At 46.4% G+C, this 22074-nt stretch overlaps 1 protein-coding gene across 1 annotated transcript in view; it reads right to left on the bottom strand.

The window, feature by feature from the left end:
• The window catches only part of TNFRSF8 (TNF receptor superfamily member 8), a 76355-nt gene that overhangs the window by 40336 nt on the left and 13945 nt on the right, over window positions 1–22074 (bottom strand). The window contains exons 2-3 of the mRNA XM_086344600.1: window positions 16268–16355; window positions 8775–8891 (exon numbers count right to left, since the gene is read on the bottom strand). Of these exons, the coding sequence (XP_086200726.1) occupies window positions 8775–8891; window positions 16268–16355 (205 nt within the window). The remainder of the gene's footprint in view (window positions 1–8774; window positions 8892–16267; window positions 16356–22074) is intronic.

Below are 22074 nucleotides of genomic sequence, written 5' to 3'. Positions count from 1 at the left end.
TTTCGCTGGGCAGGGCAGCTGGCATGCCCCGCTCTTCCTTCCAGACTGTTCCTGAGATGAGGGCAAGAAGGCTGCATGAGGTAGCCTCCACCTCCTAGCCCACATCCCTGGAGATCACAAAAATGATATTAAAAATAAATGAATATCCCAATATTAAAATAGGCAAAAAAGACAGGGTGGGATATTACATGCATATTTCAAAGTGAAAGCAGCCAATTGGAAAGGCTACCTACTGTGACTCTAACTACATGACATTTGGGAAAAGACAAAACTAGGGAGACAGTAAAAAGATCAGTGGTTGTCAGTGTTTGGTCGGGGTGGGAGAGGGGAAGATGAATGGGCAGAGCACCAAGGATTTTTAGGGCAGTGAAACTATTTTGTATGCTACTGCAACCATGGATAGATGACATTATAAGTTTGTCAAAAATTAGAATCTACAATGCAAAGAGTGAACCTCAATGTAAGCTATGAACTTCAGTTAATAATGCACCAACATTGGTGCATCAGTTGTAACGATGTACCACACTAACGCAAGGTGTTAATAACACTGGGGAGTAGTGGGAAATCTCTGTACTTCTTGTTCAGTTTTTCTATAAATTGAAAACTAAAAAAAAAAAAAAAACAAGTCTATTAAATTTTTTTCAATGGGCAAAGGAATGGAGAATACCCTTCCCCTAGAAGATACACAAGTGGCCAGAAAGCGCATGAGAAGATGCTCAACGTCACGAGTCATCAGATCCATCCATTAGTCATCAAACCAAAACCACAAGGACAGACCACACTGTATCCACCAGGACAACAGAATATACATGTCAGACAGTGACACTAGTGGGTAAGGATATGGAGAAATTGGAATCCTTTTAGAATACTAGTGGGAATATAAAGTAGGACAGAGCTGTGGAAAGGAGTCTGGCAATTCCTCAAGAAGTTAAATATAGATTTATCATATGATCCAGCAATTCTACTCCTAGATACATACCAAAGACAACTGAAAACATATGTCCATTCAAAAACTTGTCTGTGGATGTTCATACTAACATTATTCATACTAGCCAAGAAGTAGAAACAACTCGATATTCATCAACTGATACACAGATAAAGAAAATGTGCTATAGCCATATAATAAAATATTATTCAGTCATAAAAAAGGAATGATGTACTGATACACACTACAAATGGATAAACCTTGAAAACTCTACATAAAGTGAAAGAAGCTAGACACTAAAAGCCACAACCGCATGATTCCAGTTACATGGAATGTCTAGAATAGGCAAATCCATCGAGACAGACAGTTGATTAGTGATTGCCAGGAGATGGAAGGAGGGGAGAATTAGGAGCTAAGGGGTTTCTTTTTTTATTGAAATAAAGCTGATATACAATATTATATGTTTTAGGGATACAACATAGTGATTCACAATTTTGAAAAGATATAATCCATTTATGGTTATCACAAAGGAATTCTCTGGGGGGAGGGAATGTTCTGGAAATAGTGGTAGTGGTTGCACATTGTGAATATAAAACCACAGCACCATACACTTTAAATAATGAGTTTTATCTTTTAAAAAAAATCACTGGTAAAAATAATAATAAATGCAAATATCCCTGAGAAAACAAGAAGGGGCATCCCCGGTCAACCAGAAATGATGAGGACTTCCTGGAACAAGGAAGGCAGATGGGGTTGGATGGAAAAAGGAGACCACAGCCCAAAATATACCCAAGAGGATTATGCTGGAAAAGGCTCTGGTGCTTGTCTCCAAGTGGGTGCATGGCCGGGGCAATAGGGAAGGAATCTGACAAGCAATGCGACAGCATTACCCAGCTAGGTCCCTCACCCCACACTCCTCATCCATTCATGCCACAGAGCTAAGAAGCCAAGCATCTCCCCACGGAGACTCAGGTGAGGTGAGCTGATCAGCCCTGGTGGGAGGAAGGGACCCTGCAGACCCAGAGGAGCAGCCTCTGGCAGACTCTGCCCAGCACCTTGCTCACCTTCACTGCCTTTGGAGGCAGGTTTCACCCTCCACCACCACCCCACCTTCCCCACCTCCCATCCCTATCCAGGTCATCAGATAACAGGTGCAGAGTTTGAAGTCAACAAAAATCAAAGAAAACCAGCACCAAGAAAAAAGAGCCCCACTCAAACAGAACTAACACTCAAGAAAACAGATAAAAGAGAAAACAGAACACGCCTTTGAAATAGATACACTTAATATCCTCTGAGAGACAAAAGGAAATTATAGCTATGACAAGGAATCCTCTTAGGGCACAATGACTGTGTTCCCAATTTCTGTTTCAAATGGGCTTGGAGAAAGACTACATTTCCCAGCTTCCCTTGAGGCTGGATGGGTGGTCATGTGACTTCATTCTGGCCAATGGGATGTGGGCAACAATGACAAAAAAATCCCCTCCCCTACACCTGGCCCCTAAAACCATTTCAGGACACTTTCCTTTCTCTTGCTTGTTGCAATGATGCGGGTATAGCCCCTCATTCTCACTTGAACCCCAGAAGCTTTACTGAGGAAAGAATAAAATCCTGACAATTTTCAAAAATCTGGAGAAGCCAACTAAAGGCAGTGAGTAGACATCCATGGAAAACTAAAGAAAAAACAAAACTATTTGAGTAGCTGCCTGCCCGTTCATGTCACAGGTCTGGGCAGAGGCGGAAAAGACTGTCTGGACTTGCCAATTCCAGGAACCAGGCCAAGTGGGAAGAATGAGCAGAAGCCCTAGAAGTGGATACACCCCTTTTTATGCAGCAGGAGCCTGATAAAGATTCTGACAGAAGGGAAGACAGACCCCCTGCCTGTCTAGCAGACAATACCTATCTCTGGCTGCTCTCTGACCCCCCACCAAGGTCCTTGGAGCTCCTAAAATGAGTTTCAAAAGTAACACTCAAGATTCCTCAAGAAATTAAACATACAATTCCCACATGATTCAGCAATTTCACTGCTGAATTTAGACCCCAAAGAACTGAGAGCAGGGACTTGAACAGATATTTGTACAAATCATAGCAACAATATTCACAATAGCTAAAAGGCAGAAACAGCCCAAATGTCCGTGGACATCAACAGTTAAACAAAATGTGGTAGATATGTCCAATGGAATATCATTCAGCCTTAGGAAGGAAGGAAACTCTGACATATCATAATGTGGATGCACCTTGAAGACATTACGCTAAGTGAAATAAGTCACAAAGGATAAATATTGTATGATTCCACATCTATGAGCATCCTAGAGTAGTCAAATTCATAGAGACAGGGAGTAGGATGGTAGTTGCCAAAGGCTTGTGGTTGGGGGGTGATGTGGAGCTAGTATTTAATGGGGACAGAGTTTCAGTTGCAGAAGATTAAACATTTTTGGAGCTAGGTGATGATGATGGCCACCCAAAAATATGAATGTACTTCATGCTGCTGAAGAGTACACTTTTCTTTTCCTTTTAAACTTTTTTTTTGTATTGGGGTATAGCGGATTAACAATGTTACGATAGCTTCAGGTGAACAGCTAAGGGATTCAGCCATACATATACATGTATCCATTCTCCCCAAAACCCCCCTCCCATCCAGACTGCCATATAACATTGAGCAGAGTTCCAGGTGCTATACAATAGGTCCTTGTTAGTTATCCATTTTAAATACAGCAGTGTTCAACAGTATACTTTTAAATGGTTAAACTAAGAAGTTTTATGTATATTTTACCATGATTATTTTTAGGTAACCCTCAGGAATTCCCTAGTGGTCAGTGGTTAGGACTCGATGCTTTCACTGCAATGGCCTGGGTTCAATCCCTGGTTGGGGAGCTAAGACCCTGCAAGTCACAGAGTGCAGCCAAAAAAAGCCAAAATTAACTCCCAGTCTTCCCCGATAGCTCAGAGGGTAAAGAATCCACCTGTGATGCAGGAGATGCGGGTTTGATCCCAGGGTCAGGAAGATCCCCTGAGAAGGAAATGGTAACCTACTCCAACATTCTTGCCTAGAAAACTCCATGGACAGAGGAGCCTGGCAAGCTACAGTTCATGGGGTCGTAAAGAGTCAGAGAAGACTGAGCAACTAAGCACACACAGCTCAGCTGAAGCTCTGAGCTGGGAGGACACACGAGCCCAGTGAGGTGGGGCAGGTGTGCAGGAGAGATCCCTCACACTGTGTCAGGGACAGAGTTGCTGCCATGGCTAAGCTTGAGCAAGAAGGAAAAATATAACATGGCAACTATGTGAATGTGCTATAGCAGGAAAGACGACAGAAGGGAGGGAGGAGAGAAGACAAGAAAGAGAGGAAGTGCTAAAAAAGATAGGAATATAGTTTGCAAGGACAAAGAACCCAGTCTACAACAAATAAGCAATCCCAGGAGTGCGTCACACTATCAAGGAACTTGATAAGAATATAGCTTCTCTGGTGGCTCAGACAGTAAGAATCTTCCTGCAATGCAGGAGACCCGGGTTTGACCCCTGGGTCAGGAAGATCCCCTGGAGAAGGAAATAGCAACCCACCCCAGTATTCTTTTCTGGCAAATTCCACGGACAGAGGAGCCTGGTAGGCTATAGTCCTTGGGGTCACAAACAGTCAGACATGACTGAGCAACTAACACACAATAAGAATATAAATTCAAGAAAGGAAGAGCTTTTTAAAAAAAAAAAAAAAGATGATTTTTTTAAAAGGATGAGATAAGAAGGAAGACTGCAGTGCAAAAGAAAATAAACTGAGGTGCACAGCACCATCATTAGAAATTCAGTAAGTGGACTACCAGTATCCTGGGGGCCCTATGATACCTGGGCAGCAAGAAATAAAAAAGATCAGGTGGATAATTGAGTTAATGGCATAGAGAAAAGATGGAAAAAACACCAATGAATGCAAGGTAAAAAGGCAGACATTAATGCAATGGATGAAGATGATGGACAAGGAGGAATAGCAAAACAATCAAACATAAGAACAACTGGCATCCGTCAAGTTAACATTGAGATGTATCTCTTGAGCAGAAATAAAAAATCTACGTAAATTCCCCTGAAATGAAGAACTAAATCTGCAGATAGAAAAGACATACCAGATACCAGGAAGAATTGTTTGCAAACAATTAATATCACGGCATATTCTGGCTAAGTTTTTGATCCTTAAGAGTAAAGAAAGAATGATTCTCGGAGTCACCTACAAAGGTGGGAGGAAAAAGCTGACTGCAGAATCTTTCACGGCAATATTTTTTTTACATTGTGTTTCAAAGAGTCTTTGTCTTTTATATAGTTCCACTATATATTATAAATACTTTTTAAGTAGATTTTAATTAAGATTTTTAGGAGTTTCAATATCAAACTCTCAAAAATTAATAGAATGACTATACAGAGAAATAGAAGGATATAGTAGACCTGAAAAGCACCATGAACCACTTCAAACATAATTAAGATTTATACAATTTTCACACAACAGTAGGATATAAATTCTATTCGAGCTCCCATAGACTATAAACTAGGAGGCACTGAAATATATCCAGAGACATAAAACAAGGTGCAAAAATTTCATGGTCTAAAGGTGTCTGTTCTCTTATCGCTATGGAATTATATCAGAAATCAATATCAAAAGATAATTGAAAATAGCTCACATATTTTTAAGGGCAATGCCTCCATAGCACTATTTACCACAAGAAGACACCTATCCTACCTATCCTACCAAGTTCTAGAGAAAATATATCCCAGGATAATATTATACCTGTCCAGGTGGTCATTCCAGTTTAGAGACAGATATTTTCAAACATGAAAGAAGTCAAGGAAGGTGCAAAAGAATCCCTGAAAAGTCCACATGCCAGTGAAACCTAACCAATCAAGTGATACATCAAAATGAAAAATTCAGGAATGAGAAGCTGTGATAAATGGACTCTTCGTGCACAATGGATAAATTTAAATAACAAAGTAAAGCTAGCGTGGACTTAGGGCTACAGAAAAGAAGATCAACATCATAGACTATGCAGAGCAAAAATAATGTGAGCTATAAAAGTCAGGAAGAGGATGCGGAGGCCAACAAGTCATTCATTTTCACTACAGGGAGTCAAGCAACTCTCTGCTACCCCAAAATTGAAACAAGTAGAATATGACTTTACCACAAGAGACAGTCATTCCTTCAATGATTCCTAACCGCTTATTGATTTTCATAACCTCTTCTGTTAATTTCAGAGGGTTTTTTTTTAAACCCTTGTAATATCTCTTGTGATAGTCTAGTTTCTTCCCTTTCCTTCCTCCTCTGAAATATTTGAATAAAGTTAAAGGTAATCATTTTCATTCCATAAGCAGTAAGATCTCATCCTCTTGAAGATTCCTTCTTTCTGTGTTTGTATAATTTGTCTGGCTACGAACCAACCCATTCTCTCTATAGAGAGGGAGAGAGGTGTCAGTCACCCGCTGACTGGCTTTCTTCCTTGCTCTTGTGTACTGCTTGAATTTTTATGTTGTTTCCTGTTTTGGGGGGAGTTTTTGTTTGTTTATTGGTCACACCCATGGCATGAAGGATATTAGTTTCCTAACCAAGGATGGAAACCATGACCTTGTACTGGAAGTGCAGTCATAACTCCTGACCGCCAGGGAAGTTCCTGCTTGAATTTTTATGGTGGATGCATATAACTGTTGTTTAATAAAATGAGGTCAATAATTTTAAAAACTGTAAAGCTATATCAGAGAAATGGTAACATAAACGAAGAATGGCAATCTTAATATCAAACAGAGATTAAGGCAAACACATTATAAGAAACAGAGAGGTGTATTTCATGTTGATAAAGGGTCCAACCCACGAGGATAATATGATACTCATGCACACTGTACCTAATAACATAGCTTTGACACTTATGAAGCAAAAACAGACAGAGCACTATGAAAATCTGATGAAAAACAAGCATATTGGGAGGCAGATTGTAACACATCTGTCTCAGAAACCAACCTTTGTGAAAGTGACAAAATAAATGAGGACGCATCTTATTAAAAGAACATAAGTATTAAGAAGCTTGACCAGACAGGTACACGTGGACTTCTGTACACAACAAACAGAATACGTGTTTCTCCCCAAACACACTAAACGTACTAAACAGTATGAAAACTTATTTGTTGTTCAGTTGCTCAGTCGTGTCCTACTCTTTACGACCCCAAGGACTGTAGCCCACCAGGCTCCTCTGTCCATGGGATTTCCCAGGCAAGAATACTGGAATGGGTTGCCATTTCCTTCTCCAGGGGATCTTTCTGACGCAGAGACTGAACCCGCGTCTTCTGCATTGGCAGATGGATTCTTTACTGCTGAGCCACGAGGGAAGCCCACAAAAATGTATTAGGCCAGAAGAAATCTCAACAAATTTCCCCATCCTCCCCCCCCAAAAAAAACCCAACAAACAAATATGAGATAGCACACAAACCACACTCACTACCCTTAATAAGAAACTAACAATAAAAGCACTTATTGAAAATGTTCTCCTGGAAGCGCTGTCGTCTTGGGAAAGAACACAGCCCTTGGTGTCAAACCAGTAGCTGAAACTCTAGCGCTCCCATTAACCAGAGCATTGTAATTTTGGAAAGGCCCTTAACCTCCCTAAACTTTGGTTTCCTCACTGTAAAGCTGAGATAAGAAAAGAATATTCCCCTGGGGTTTAGCAGAGTCAACACAATATGTAACTGTACATCCCTCCATTGAGGAAACATGGTATCAATAATTAAGTCTCTAAAAAGCATGGATGCAGGAGGGCAGGAGGGAGGCTCTAGAGGGAGGGGATATGTATAGACTTATGGCTGATTTGCACTGCTGTCTGGCAGAAACCACCCTAATGGCAGAAAATGAAGAGGAACTCAAGAGCCTCTTGATGAGGGAGCAAAAAATCTGGCTTGAAACCCAACATTCAAAAAACTAAGATCATGGCATCTGGTCCTATCACTTCATGGCAAATGGAAGGGGAAAAAGTGGAAGCAGTGAAGATTTTCCCTTCTTATGCTCCAAATTCATTGTAGATGGTGACTGAGGCCATGAAATTCAAAGACCTTTGCTCCTTGGAAGGAAAGCTATGATAAACCTAGGTGGCGTATTAAAAAGCAGAGAGATCACTTTGCCAGCAAAGGTCCATAGAGTCAAAGATATGATCTTTCCAGTAGTCATGTATGGATTTGAGAGTTAGACATAAAGAAGACTGAGCACTGAAGAATTGATGCTTTTGAATTGTGGCCATAGAGAACTCTTGAGAGTCCCTTAGACTGCAAGGAGATCAAACCAGTCAATCCTAAAGGAAATTAACCCTGAACATTCATTGGAAGGACCGATGCTGAAGCTTAAGCTCCAATACTTTGGCCACCCATGCAAAGAACTGACTCATTGGAAAAGACCCTGATGCTTGGAAAGATTGAAGGCAGGAGGAGAAGGGGTCGACAGAGGATGAGATGGTAGGATGGCATCACCGACTCGATGGACATGAGTTTGAGCAAACTCCAGGAGATGGTGAAAGCCAGATCTGCCTGGCATGCTACAGTCTGTGGGGTCAAGAAGAGTGAATGACTGAAGAACAGCAATGGCAGAAAACAACACAACATTGTAAAGCAATTATCCTCCAATTTAAAAAAAAGTATGGATGCAAAATATCACAGCTGATATCAATTCATAGATGCAGAGAGGTAAACTGAAGCACCAGGGGGCTGATTCAAAGGACAAGCACCAAATCTTGTTTCTTGCCACCTCCCACCTTCCAGGTCCTCCGCCTCCCCTGCCTCCCTCCCACCCCCAAGGCCCCCCAGCCTCCCAGAAGGAGCCAGGGAGGAGAGGTGCAGCCCTTACCTCCAGAACAGCTCACACAAGCCGTGCAGCGGTCATTGCTGTCCAAGTAGTAATCGTGCAGACACTGCCTCTCGCAGTGGTGGGACCCCTCTGGGCACAGCTGCTTTGGGGAATACCCTGGGGAAGAGAAGCAGAGATGCTCCTGGTCAGGTCACCTTGGAGGGTCATTGCTGCTGGGGTACGGGCAGGGCCTGCCTCAGAAGGAGGTGAGTAAGAGGTGACATCGACAGAGAGAAAAGGACTCCTGAGGTCATCATTCAGACCTGAATTATGGCACCACAGACCCCTCTGTTATTGAATCAATTATTTCTCTTTTCTCTTGTTTGGGCTTAAGTGAGTTAGGCTGCTGTTTGTTACAACCAAAAGAATCTAGACTAGGGACTTCCCTGGTGGTCCAGTGGCTAAGAATCTGCTTTGTAATGCAGGGGATATGGGTTTGATCCCTGGTCTGGGAATATCCCACATGCCATGGGGCAACTGAGGCCGTGTGCCACAACTACTGAAGCCCAAGCACCTAGAGGCCTTGCATCACAAGAGAAGCCACCGCAATAAGAAGCCCCCGCACCGCAACGAGAGAGTAGCCCTTCCTCCCTGCAACTAGAGAAAGCCCGAGTGTAGCAACGAAAACCTAGGGCAGCCAAAAAATAATAAAAATTTTTTTTAATTAAAGAAAGTGGGTTTCCAATGTGGAGACAGCCTTGGAAGAACATAGAACAGGAGCTCCAAGAGAGGAAGGCAGTGGGGAAGGAGTGATAGCATGAGACAGCAGGAGGGGCCCCGCTGAGTCCCAGAGGACTGAAGGAGGCGGGGTTGGGGGTGGGGGGGTGCGCAGTATTCCAGGCAGAGGGAGCCGCCAGGGCATAGGCCCTATGGGGGGGACAGACGCGGCTGGTACAGAGATCAGAAAGGCCACGGGGGCTGAAGAAATGATGCTGGAGCTTCTGGAGCTCAGGCAGCAGAAGAATGATGCGTGTTTATTCACTTTGTTTCTTCTTTTCCCATATTCCACTTAGATCTTCTCCCCTGAGCACCACTTTTAGAATACAAAATCAAACGGTTAAGAAAGCAGCACTGACATACATACCCTGCATGTGTGTGCACACTCAGTCGCTCAGTCGTGTCCGACTCTTTGCGACCTTCTGGACTGTAGCCTGCCAGGCTTCTCTGTCCATGGAATTTTCCAGATAGGAATACTGGAGCAGTTTGCCATTTACTACTCGAGGGGATCTTCCTGACTCAGGGATCGAACCTGTCTCTTGCGTCTCCTGCACTGGCAGGTGGATTCTTTATCACTGAGCCACCAGGGAAGCTATCATGTGTAAAACAGCTAGTGGGATGCTGCTGTGTACCTCAGGAAGATCAGCCTGTGCTCTGAGGATCTAGAGGGGCGGGATGGGGCTGGGCGGGAGGGAGGTTCAAGAGGGAGGGGACATATATATATGCTGACGGCTGATTTACACTGCTGTATGACAGAAACCTACTCTTGCCGGGAAATCCCATGGACAGAGGAGCCTGGTGGGCTGCAGTCCATGGGGTCGCTAAGAGTCAGACACAACTGAGCGACTTCACTTTGACTTTTCACTTTTATGCATTGGACAAGGAAATGGCAACCCACTCCAGTGTTCTTGCCTGGAGAATCCCAGGGACGGGGGAGCCTGGTGGGCTGCCGTCTATGGGGTCGCACAGAGTCGGACACGACTGAAGTGACTTAGCAGCAGCAGCAGCATGGCAGAAACCAACACAAGATTTCCCAGGTGGTGCTGTGGTAAAGAACACGCCTGCCAATGCAGGAAACGTAAGAGACGTGGGTTTGATCCCTGGGTCAGGAAGATCCCCTGGAGGAGAAAATGCCAACTCACTCCAGTATTCTTGCCTGGAGAACCCCATGGACAGAGGAGCCTGGCCGGCTACAGTCCAGGAGGTTGCAAACAGTCGGACATGACTGAGCAACTGAGCAGGCACACGCATGGTGTATCTCAACCATTTGGTTTCTAATGGTGTCACAAAGAGTCAGACATGACCGAAGCGACTTAGCATGCATGCACACAGCACAGCATTGCAAAGCAATTTTCCTCCGACTAAAAAATAAGTTGAAAAAAAGAAACCAAATGGTTAAGAAAGCGTCTGGTGTTGTTCTGGCTCTTAGAACTGGTTCCCAAGTGTCCCTCTGTGCTGATGCTCCCAGTCTCTGAACCGCGTTTTTCTGACTCCAGATGTTCTCAGCGTTTGTCCTCCCTTTCCCGTCACCGCCTCTCACTTCTGGCTCAGCGTCAGGCAACCCCGGCCGCAGCTGCTTTGGCCCCAGAAACTCCCACACAGAGAACCGCTTTTCGCTGAGTCTGGGCTGCCAGTCCCTCCGCCCTCCCCTCCCCCAGCCCCCTTCACACTCTTGTTGTTTAGTCACTAAGTCACGTCAGGCTCCGTGACCCCATGGACTGTGGCCCACCAGCCTCCTCTGTCCATGGGATTTCCCAGGCAAGAATACTGGAGTGGGGTGCCATTTCCTACTCCAGGGTAATCTTCTCAACCCAGGGATCGAATGCACGTCTCCCACATTGCAGGTGAATTCTTTACCACTGAGCTACTACACCCTTGACAAGCTAAATGGAGCCCCTCCCAGATCTTGAATGCCCATCCCTGCCCACTCCAGGCCTTGGCATATTCTCTGTCCTTTAATCAGAGCATACCCACTCCCCACCTTGGTCGACTCCTGCTTATCCTCAGGACCCCTCCTCCAGGAAGTACCCCCTGCATGTTCCAACCAAGTCAGGTCCCCTGGAATGTGTTCTCAGGGCTCCCAGATGCTAACTGCCTGGTGCAGCAGAGACACATTTCGGATGACTTTTCAGCCCACAGATTGCCTTTCTTGGAGAACCGCCCCTATTCCCCCACTCCCTGCCCTGCTAGCAGTGGTCCAAAGCAGTTCTGTCGTTGGGGAACCAGAGCAGAGGTGGACTCTGGTCTTATCTGAGCCATCAGATGCTTTTTTCTTGTGCTTTGGAACTGGAGCAGGAAGATGTTTGTCGGGCATCCCCCCATTGCCTTGAAGGAGAAGCCCAAATGGGGAGGGGACTGAGGGCCAGCCAAGCTCAGCCAGAGTAGGGAGGGCAGGCTGCCTCCTCCTTGAAGAAATCCTCAGCTCCCCCAGGACCAGACGGGGTTCACCCACCCAGCCCCAAACAAACCGTGCTCTCTGCCTAACACCAGGCCTGGCTTCACATCGTCCCCGCTCCCCCAAGCCTGGGGAGGCGCCTCCTATGAAGAGGTTAGCCTGGGCACAAAAGGGGAGAGATCCAGAAAGCAAGATGCAGAATAGGAAGCGGGTAGCCCCCACGTGGGCTCTTCAGTTTTTCAGCCCCTCCAAGTTGTTTTTTTAATGATTTTATTTATTTATTTTCGTGCTGTGTTGGTTCTTGTTGCTGCTCAGGCTTTTCTCTAGTTGCAGCAAGCGGGAACTAGGCTCGAGTTGCCGTGCATGGGCCTCTCATTGCAGTGGCTTCTCTTGTGGAGCATGGGCTTTAGAGCATTCAGGCTTCAGTTGCTGCAGCTCCCGGGCTCTAGAGCACAAGCTCAGTATTAATGGTGCAGGGGTTTAGTTGCTCTATGGCCTGTGGGATCTTCCTGGATCAGGGATGGAACCTGTGTCTCCTGCACTGGCAGGTGGATTCTTTACAACTGAGCCACCAGGGAAGCCCCCCTCCCAGTTCCTGAATGCCCATTCTCGCTCACTCCAGGATTTGGCATATTCTCTGTCCTCTAACCAGAGCGCACCCTCTCCCCACCTTGGCCTTGGCCTTGGCCAACTCCTACGCTGCCTCCTCCCCTCAGTGAATGCCTCAGGGTCAGTGCCAAATAGGAGGGAAGAGCTCAGGGTTCTAGTTAGTCAGCTATATGACCCCGCCTGAGCCAGTTACCAGCATGTGACCATGGGCAAATCCCTGAACCCTGCCTCCCCCGCCACGTGCAAGTTTCCTCTTTGGGTTTCCTATCGGGGCTCAGTGAGCTCAGATGGTTACCGGGCTCAGCACTGGCACAGAACATGCTTCACCAGTGATAACTGTGGCTGTTATTATGAATCAAGTGAATAACCTCCCTGCCACTGGGGAGTGTGTAAGCAGAGGGCTGGGGATCAACTGTCGAGGATGCTAAAAAGAGCATAACAGGCCTGGGTGGGAGGAGAGACCTGACGACATCGTTTCTCAGTCTCAAAGGTCTCCCTGCTTCCTTCCTCCACCAAGCTGCCCCCATACACAGCTGAGTGCAGACTGCAGGCGGCGGGCAAAATGTCAGAAATTTCCCCGAGAGACAGAGGAAGGGGTTTTTGTGGGTTTTTCATTTTTCCTCTCTTGCATGCCCGGAAGCACAAGGTCAATAAAACTCCAGCAAAATGCCCCGCCCACCACACCAGCATCAGGTGCTCAGTCACCCCAGTCACTGGGCCTCAGAGAGGGAATATGTGGGGAGAGGGAGCACCCCTCTTCCCTCCACAGCATCTAAGTAGAGGGAGCCAGGGACTGGAATATCACCCGCTCTTTCCACTCACTCCTCATCAAAGCCCAGCCAGGCTGGTGCCAAAGGGAATGAAGGGCATGGAAAGGAAGCGTCTGTCTTTCTCCCTGCAGCTGGGATTGTGGGTCTTATGGAAAATCAGAGCCCTGTGAGCCACACCACCCTGGAACGTTGACCTCTGCTCCCCTGGGAAGATGTGTACAGCCGGCCACATAACCTGGGCTGGTGGGGAAGGCTTTGTGGAGGGAAGGGTGCCAGGAGGGCAGACTAGAGGTAGCGGGGAGGGCGTCCTGGGTGCAGACAGGCATGTACAATGGCCCAGAACTTGAAAGCATACAGTAGGTTCAGAGGACACCAAGCAGAGCAGTTCCTGTAGAAAGGCCAAGAGAGAAAAAGCTGGAAAGGTGATAAGTGACATCAGTGTAAGAACGAACAATAAATAACTGTTGGATGGATGTGGGTGCAAGAGTGGATAAAAGGGGGATGGGAGAAGGTGGGGAGATAGATCAGGGATGGATGGGGAGGGGGTCCAGTGCTATGGACTGAACTGTGTACTCCCCCAGTACATATCTGAATCTCTAACCCCCCAATCCGTATCTGAATCTCTAACCCCCCAATCCGTATCTGAATCTCTAACCCCCCAATCCGTATCTGAATCTCTAACCCCCCAGTACATACCTGAATCTCTAACCCCCCAATCCGTATCTGAATCTCTAACCCCCCAGTACATATCTGAATCTCTAACCCCCCAATCCGTATCTGAATCTCTAACCCCCCAATGTACTGAGTTGGCCAAAAAGGTCATTTGGGTTTTTCTGACAATGTTGTGGAAAAACCCAAATGAACTTTTTGGCCAACTCAATATTTAGAGATTGGGTTTTTAGGAGGTAATGAAGGTTAAATGAGGTCAACACGGTGGGGCCCTGATCAGATAGGATTGGTGGCCTTGTAAGAAGGGGAAGAGATCTCCCTCCCTCCCTCTCTGCCATGAGATAGTATCTGTCTGCAAGCAAAGAAGAGATTTCTCACCAGAAACAAAACCAAACCCTGCTGGAACCTTGATCTTGGACTTAAGAACCTCCAGAACTATGAGAAAATATGTCTGTTGTTAAGTCCCCAGTCTGCAGTATTTTGTTACGGCAGCCTGAGCAGACTGAGACAGATGGGTAGATGTATGTAGGATAGGTGGCAGCAAAAATAGGAAGGGGGAGGATAGGAGGAAGGAGACAAGAAGAGGAAGGGATGGACAGGTTAGTGAGTGGGTGAAACGATAGCATGTACATGGGTGGGTGGCTGTGTGGCTGACGGGCCATATGCGACCCCTCATCTGTGGCTATGTGGGTGAAGTTCCAAGTACTAAAAAGCAAGGGGCCCCACTTGTTATGTATGTTCCAAAACAACACTGAACCATAAAATAAAGGCAAGAAAGTCCAATAGAGTTCTACTTTTCTGCTACAATGATTTCTTACAATCATTTTTTAGAAATAAAAAATATCAGATTCTTTCCCACATTTCTCTCTGTCCTTGGGTGGCCTGAGCACAGGTTGAGTCTGCCCTCTTGGTGCGGCAAAGAGCCCACAGGGAACAGACTGAGCAGGGTTACTGCCAGCTCAGGGCACACAGCCTTGGTGATCTTGGGCACCATGGCCTGTCACCATCCTCCAGACAGCAATGCTGGCCCCTCTACCTGTCCCGCAGACCCCTGCCCACTTCCTGTCCTGCACTGGGTGGAGTATAAGCCTGCTGTCCTCAGAGTGTAGGTGCAGTTGCCCCTCATGCCCTCTGCTGACATAACAATGAATATCTTTCCTCCCCCATGAGTCCCTGTTCCCAGATATCAGAGACCATGGCTGAACTTCATCTCATGACTCCACCTAGCTAAGGCCACTGGATATGCTTTGGGACTTGTGATAACCACAGAGGATGGGAATGTTTTATGACCTTGTGACCTTTAGACTTATCTGCAGAGTGGGGCAAACAGGCTCATCTCTGTTCCAGAAGGATTTCCTGATGGTGCCTGTCATCTACCTTTTATGCCCATCACTGTGCTGGGGATAGGGTGTTGAGGGAGGGGCATGGTGCAAGCCTTCCAGGAAGTGAGCTCTGGGCAGGGAGATTTGCCCCCGAGAGAGCTGTAGTCCTGGCAGCCCTGGACAAACGTGCTCCCAGAGCAGGAAAGATGAGGCCTGCAAAGGGCTTGTAGGCCTGGAAATGAGGGGTGGTCAGGGGGTGTTGATGGCCCAGGCTTTGGGGTTCACGAAACCCTGGGATCTGGCCGCAGTCAGCTCCCTTGTTTTCTATCTCTGTGACCTTGGGCAACTTGCTTAACCTTCCAGCATCCCCACCCTCATTTGCAAAATGGCAACAGTAAAGGATAACCATGAGGAGCTGATAAGATGATGCAACACACCTGAGGCCCCAGACCAGTACACGTGCAGCGAGCGTCTAAGTGTTGTTGTTTAGTTGCGCAGTCATGTCTGACTCTTTGCCACCCCCTGGACTGTAAGCTGCCAGGCTCCTCTGTCCATGGGATTTCCCAGGCAAGAATACTGGAGTGGGTAGAAGATTCTCCAGGGAATCTTCTTGACCCAGGAACAGAACCCACGTCTCTTGCATTGGCAGGTGGATTCTTTACCACTGAGATACCAGGGAAGCCAGAATGTTCAATAAAGAGTAGTAATTAAGAGACCTCCTGGAGGAAGGCATGGCAACCTACTCCAGTATTCTTTCCTGGAGAATCCCATGGACAGAGGAAGTTGGTGGGCGATAGTCCATGGGGTCCCCAGGAGTCGGACAACACTGAAGTGACTTAGCATGCACACAGTCATTAAAAACAAAAACTTACAAAGGGACGGCCTTCAGAAACCCACAGTCAATGACAATGACGATGTTGACTCTGGTAGTTCCCACTTACCAGTCTCCCCAGAGAGCTGTAACTTGAGGACAAAATTCCCCTCGTCCCCACCAAAGCAACCCCCACTCACCCTCACGACAGCGGTGACAGCACTTCCTGGCAGCCTTGTCATAGTAGCGGCTGAGGTCTCCAAGACAGTCATCCTCAGGGGCTCGCCTCTGGAGCATGAAACACATTGATAAGTCCAGGAGGGTCCCAGACCCCCACCCTCCCTCCTGCCCCTCAGGTCCCAGGAGGCCTGGTATCCAGTTGCTGTCAAGACGAGGCCTGAAATGGAACCTCATGTTATAGTAGTCAGGACAGAAACTCCCTCGAAACTGCTCCACCTTTGGTCTTCCCTAGAGCGATGGGGGCATCCCCAGCCTTCTGTAACTCAGACCCCAAACCTTGACTTCTCCCTTGACCCTCTACTCTAGTGCTCACACCCAACCCATCAGCAAGTTTTCTCGGCCTCTTTGGACCAGTATCCCTACCTCCTCCACCAGGTCCTAGTCCCTATCCCCTCTCCCAGAGAATAATTCACTCGCCTCCTTCCTGGCCTCCAGCATGGGCCCAGCAATAAGAATCTCTGGTAAGAGCTCCTCTGGTGGCTCCCTGGTAAAGAATCCTGCCTGCCAATGCAGCAGACATGGGTTCGATCCCTGATCTGGGAAGATCCCACATGCCTCAGGGCAACCAAGTCCATGTGCCACAACTATTGAGCCTGTGCTCTAGAGCCCGGGATCCCCAACTACTGAGCCACACGCTGCAACTATTGAAACCCACGTGCCCCAGAGCCCATTCTCCGCAACAAGAGATGCCACTGCAATGAGAAACCCACAGACTGCAACTAGAGAGTTACCCCTACTCACCACAGCTAGAGGAAAGCCTGAGTAGCAACGAAGACCCAGCACAGCCAAAAATAAATTTTAAAATAAATATTAAAAAAAAAAAAAACAAACATGTGTATGCATGCACGCTAAGTCGCTCCAGTCATGTCTGGCTCTGTGAGACCCTATGGACTGTAGCCTGCCAGTCCTCTGTCCATGGGATTCTCCAGGCAACAATACTAGAGTGGTTTGCCATGCTCTCCTCCAGGGAAATAAAAACATATATCCTTTCAAAAAATAATCTTTGGTAAACTTGCTTGTTGACGTCTAACTCTCATTCAGACAATCACACAGGTCTCAAGTACATATGCACTGAATTTCTACAGCATAGACACATTCTGCCACCAGCTCCCAGATCCAGAAACAAGACACTAGTACCCAGAACCCCTTCCTGCCCCTTCCCACCACAGAAGGCCCCCCGCTACCTTGACTTCTACACCCAGAGACACATGATGTCTGCTTTTATACTTCACCTGTATAGAAACACACACACCCTGACAACTGGCTTCTTTAATTCAAAGTTCTAATGTGGGAATCACTCGCATTATTGCAAATAGTAACCATTCATTCAAGTTCACTGCCTTGCGTCGGGAGCCGCGTTAGGCATTACTGACAAAATGGAGGCACAGCTCCCAGCCTCCTCTACTCATTCTGCAGGCACGGATCCTGGGATGAAGGAGTTAGGCCTTGTAATTCTGACTTGTCCTTTCCTCTCCTCGGCTGAGTTGACTGAAAAGGAATATTAAGGTGCTTATTGTTCTTGAGAGGAGCATGAGAAGGCACAAAGCCTTCTGCAGCTGTGCTCAGAAAACAATTCATAAAGTTAATCATTGACATTTGTTCAAGGACTTTTACAAAAGAGTGTTCCAGGATGAGCACATAGGCCGTAAGCTTGAGGCCATGGGAGGGATTGATATCTGAAGCCTATTTGTGAGGAGAATGTTTATGGCAAAGGAGTTTACTGAATTTAGGGCTTAGAAATAATTAAAATAGTTAGAAGTTAAAGATTTAAGGAATGTTGTAAAGTTAGCATATTTTACTATAGCTTATAGAAGTTAGGAATTTTTAGAGACACTATAGCTAGAAGCCTTTTTTAAGAGATAGTGAGCTCAGGATGTTAGGGGCAAACAGGACTTAGGAAGATAAGTAGTAAACTGAGGAATGTAGCATGAGTTACAGTGTAATCACAAGTTAACTATATGACACATTAGAAGAGGTAGATAATAGATGATAAGGCTGATTCTGAGAGAATCACTGAAGCAGGAAATCTGAAGAGCAACAAGATTTATGGAGATAATAAATCTGGGAGAGGGGGAACTGAAAATGTCAAACCTCTGGCCTAATGTTTTTGTAAAAGTATAAAAGAGAATCTTAAACTTGAAATAAACAGGCAGTCCAAAAGAAAACTGAGAGGCTGCCTCATTTCTCTCGCTGACACCGTTCCTCTTTTCAGGTTGAATCCCTGGCTGCTGGAGTTGGACTCCAGCAGCCTTGCACTATTGCAACCTATGGATATGCACACTTTATCTATTCTACTCTTGATGGACCTTTGGGTTGTCTCCACTTTTTGATCATTATGCATAACCCTGCTAGGAACTTTCTTATACCGATATTTTTGGTGCACATATGTACACAATGTTGTGTTGCTGTTTTTTAGTTTCTAAGTACTGTGCAACACTTTTGCAATCATATGGATTACAGCCCGCCAGGTTCTTCTGTTGGTGGGAGTTCCCAGGCAAGAATACTGGAGTGGGTTGCCATTTTCTTCTCCAGGTTATCTTCCTGACTCAGGGATCAAACCCACATCTCCTACATTGCAGGCAGATTCTTTACCCCTGAGCCACAGGGGAAGCCCTGTGTACACATTACTGCTGAAGACATACCTAGGTATGGAATTGCTGGGTCATAAAGTATGTGTATGCTCAGCATTGATTGGTTCTCCATACAGTTTTCTAAGTTGTACTGACATCTCATGGCAGTGTGTGTGTTCCAATTGCGCCACATCCCTGTCAACACTTGGTATTGTCAGTTTGTAAAGTTTTAGCCATTTGGGTGAGCCTATAGTGGCGTTTCATTGATCTTTTATTTGCATTTCTCTGATGAGTGATGATGTTGGGTACTTTGCCACATGTTTATCAGCCATTTGAATATTCTCTCCTGTAAGATGCCTATTCGGGTCTTTTGGCCATTTTTTTTTTTAATTGGATTATCTGACTTTTCTTCCTGATGTGTAGGAGTTCTTTATATATTCTGGATGCAAGTCTTTTCTGAATACATGTGCTGCAAATATCTTCTCCTACCTTCTGTTTTGCCTTTCCACTTTCTTAAAGGAGTCTTGTGATGAATAGAGAGTCCTCAGTTTCAATGAAGTACAATTTATCAATCTTTTCTTTTATTGTTAATGTCCTATGGAGAAGCATTTGCCTGCCCAATGTATTTAAATATTCTTTTTTTTTTTTTAAAGGGTTGGAGTGGGTATTTTATTAGCACTTGTTTGTTGGCTGTGTTGGGTCTTAGTTGCAGTATGTAGAGTCTTCAATCTTCTCTGTAGCGCGTGAGATCTTTAGTTGCTTTATGGGAATCTAGTTCCCAGACCACGGATCGAACCTGGGCCCATTGCATTGGAAGCTCAGAGATTTCAGCTACTGGACCACCAGGGAAGTCCCCAGTTAGATATTCTTTTACGTTGTCTTCTGGATGGTATTACTTAACCTTTTCTATTTGGGTTTCATTTTGGTGCATGGTGTGAAGTAGGGACCAAGATTTACTTTTTTCAGGAATAGGCTTTTTTCTTTTTTTTGGCCATACCACACGGCTTGCAGGATCTTAGTTCCCCAACCAGGAATCAAACCCTGGCCAATGGCAATGAAAGCCCTGAGTCCTAACCACCAGACCACCAAGGAATTCTTAGGAATAGGCATTTTTCACGATGCTCTTCCACATGTTTCCAGGGCTCCTTGAAAGCTAAGCCCCTTCATTAGTCAGTGTTCATGAAAGTTTGGAGGAATGACCATCATCTTTCCTGGTGAACGAGAGGGGAGCATGAAGCAGGTTTCTGGGAAATGAGGAGCTCCAGGAAGGGAGCGTGGGAGGGAGGTGGGGGAGACAGGGAAGGAGGGAGCTGTGTCCCACCTCTTTATCTTCAACATTTGAGGAGATGGAGGCTGGCAGACAGGAGGTGGCCACTCATGGGATGGATTAAGCAGGGGCTTTCTTGGGTTGGGGGAAGAAAGCAGAAACCACTGACCTGCCGGGAGAGGCCTGGCTGGCCCAAGGGGATTCCCTACTCTTCTCTCCACCTGAGGGAACAATGAAATAATATGTGAACACTCTGCTATGGGCACAGAGCAGCAAGGAGGCAGTGTGGCTGGAAGGCGGACACAGGGAACGTCAATTATGTTCTTCTCTTCTTTATTTGCACATCTGAAGTGTTGCCACATAAATTTGAAATAATAAACATAACCTACATTTGCAAACACCAGTGACACAGCACTTGTCTGTCTCATGTTACCCAAAGCCCAGGGCCTTGGGGACATTCTGTGTGCCCACCTGTGCCCAGCCCTCTGCTCCAGCAGAATCTCATTCTTCTCAAGTAAACTGGGGGCACCAGGCACTCTCTAGGGGCCGAAACCTGCCAGGACAGCCCAAGCTTCTCCCTGACCCGCAGCATCTCACCGTGCGCACTTGGAATCCTATGGCTGCGGGGAGCTGCGGGCAGTGGGGAGCTGAGGGTTCAGCCCTGCCAAGTCTGCTGAGTGTGAGGGAAATTCTGGGGCCCTGGTCTGGGTTTTCCCCTCCTGGCCTGCCTGCTCCTCTCACGGATAGCTATGGACTCAGGGGGACGTGGCCCTGCTCACTCTCCCCAGGGCCCAGGGGCACAGCGGAGGGGAGCACAAATGCTTATCCTCCATCTCCCGCCACCTCACCCTGGGTCAGTGGAGAGGGCATCCATAGCATTACAAGTCACTCTTCCCCAACTGTGAGCCACACATCACCTCCTTTAGGCCACCCCTAGCACTCTGGGGGGCTTCCCTGGTGAATCAGATGGGAAAGAATCCACCTGCAGTGCAGGAGATCTGGGTTGGGAAGATGCCTTGGAGGAGGGCATGGCAATCCACTCCAGTATTCTTGCCTGGAGAATCCCATGGACAGAGGAGCCTGGCAGGCTAGAGTCCATGGGGTCACAAAGAGTTGAACACAACTGGAGCGACTGAGCATTAGCACACACATGTGAATGTTGGCCCTAGTGGTAAAGAACCCGTCTGCCAGTGTAGGAAATGTAAGAGACATGAGTCGGTCCCTGGGTTGGGAAGATCCCCTAGAGGAGGGCATGGCAACCCACTCCAGTTATTCTTGCCTGGGAAATCCCACAGACAGAGGAGCCTGGTGGGTTACGGTCCGTGGGGTCACTAAGAGTCAGACATGACTGAGGGACTAAGCACACACAGCCCTTTGGGGCCATATCACTACCCCACATTACAGATGAGGAAACTTCAGCTCAGAGAAGTGCAGTTACTTGCCCAAAGTCACACAGCAACTAATCACAGAAGATTTTGAGCTTCACTGTGTTCCCACTTCTCTCCCAGTATCTGGTCCTCAGGCTGCCCATTTTGAAAACAAAAAAGGTCCAGGAACTTCCCTGGTGGTCCAGTGCTTAAGAATCTGCCTTGTGATGCAGGGGACTCAGGTTTGATCCCTGGTCAGGGAACTAAGATCCCACATGCCTTGGGATAGCTATGGCCAGGCCACAACTAAAGAGAAGCCTATGGGCTGAACTAAGACACAACATAGCCAAAAATTAATTAATTTTTTTAAGAGCAGTAAATCTTAAAAATGAAAAAAAAGGTCCAATGTGCTGAGAAGGACATCACATCACATCTGTGGTCTTTCTACCAAAAGTCCATAGTCTGAATCATACCATGAGACAAACCCAGATATCCATTAGACAAACCCAAACTGAGGGACATTCTACAAACCTGCTGGCCTTAACTCTTTAAAATGCCAGTGT

This window comes from Bos grunniens, chromosome 16 (assembly GCF_055505025.1).
Source record: "Bos grunniens cultivar Pamir isolate PY7600 chromosome 16, Bosgru_T2T1.0, whole genome shotgun sequence".
Taxonomy (NCBI): domain Eukaryota; kingdom Metazoa; phylum Chordata; class Mammalia; order Artiodactyla; family Bovidae; genus Bos; species Bos grunniens.
Note: the sequence above shows the minus strand (reverse complement) of the source record. Positions and strands in the feature narration are given on the sequence as shown.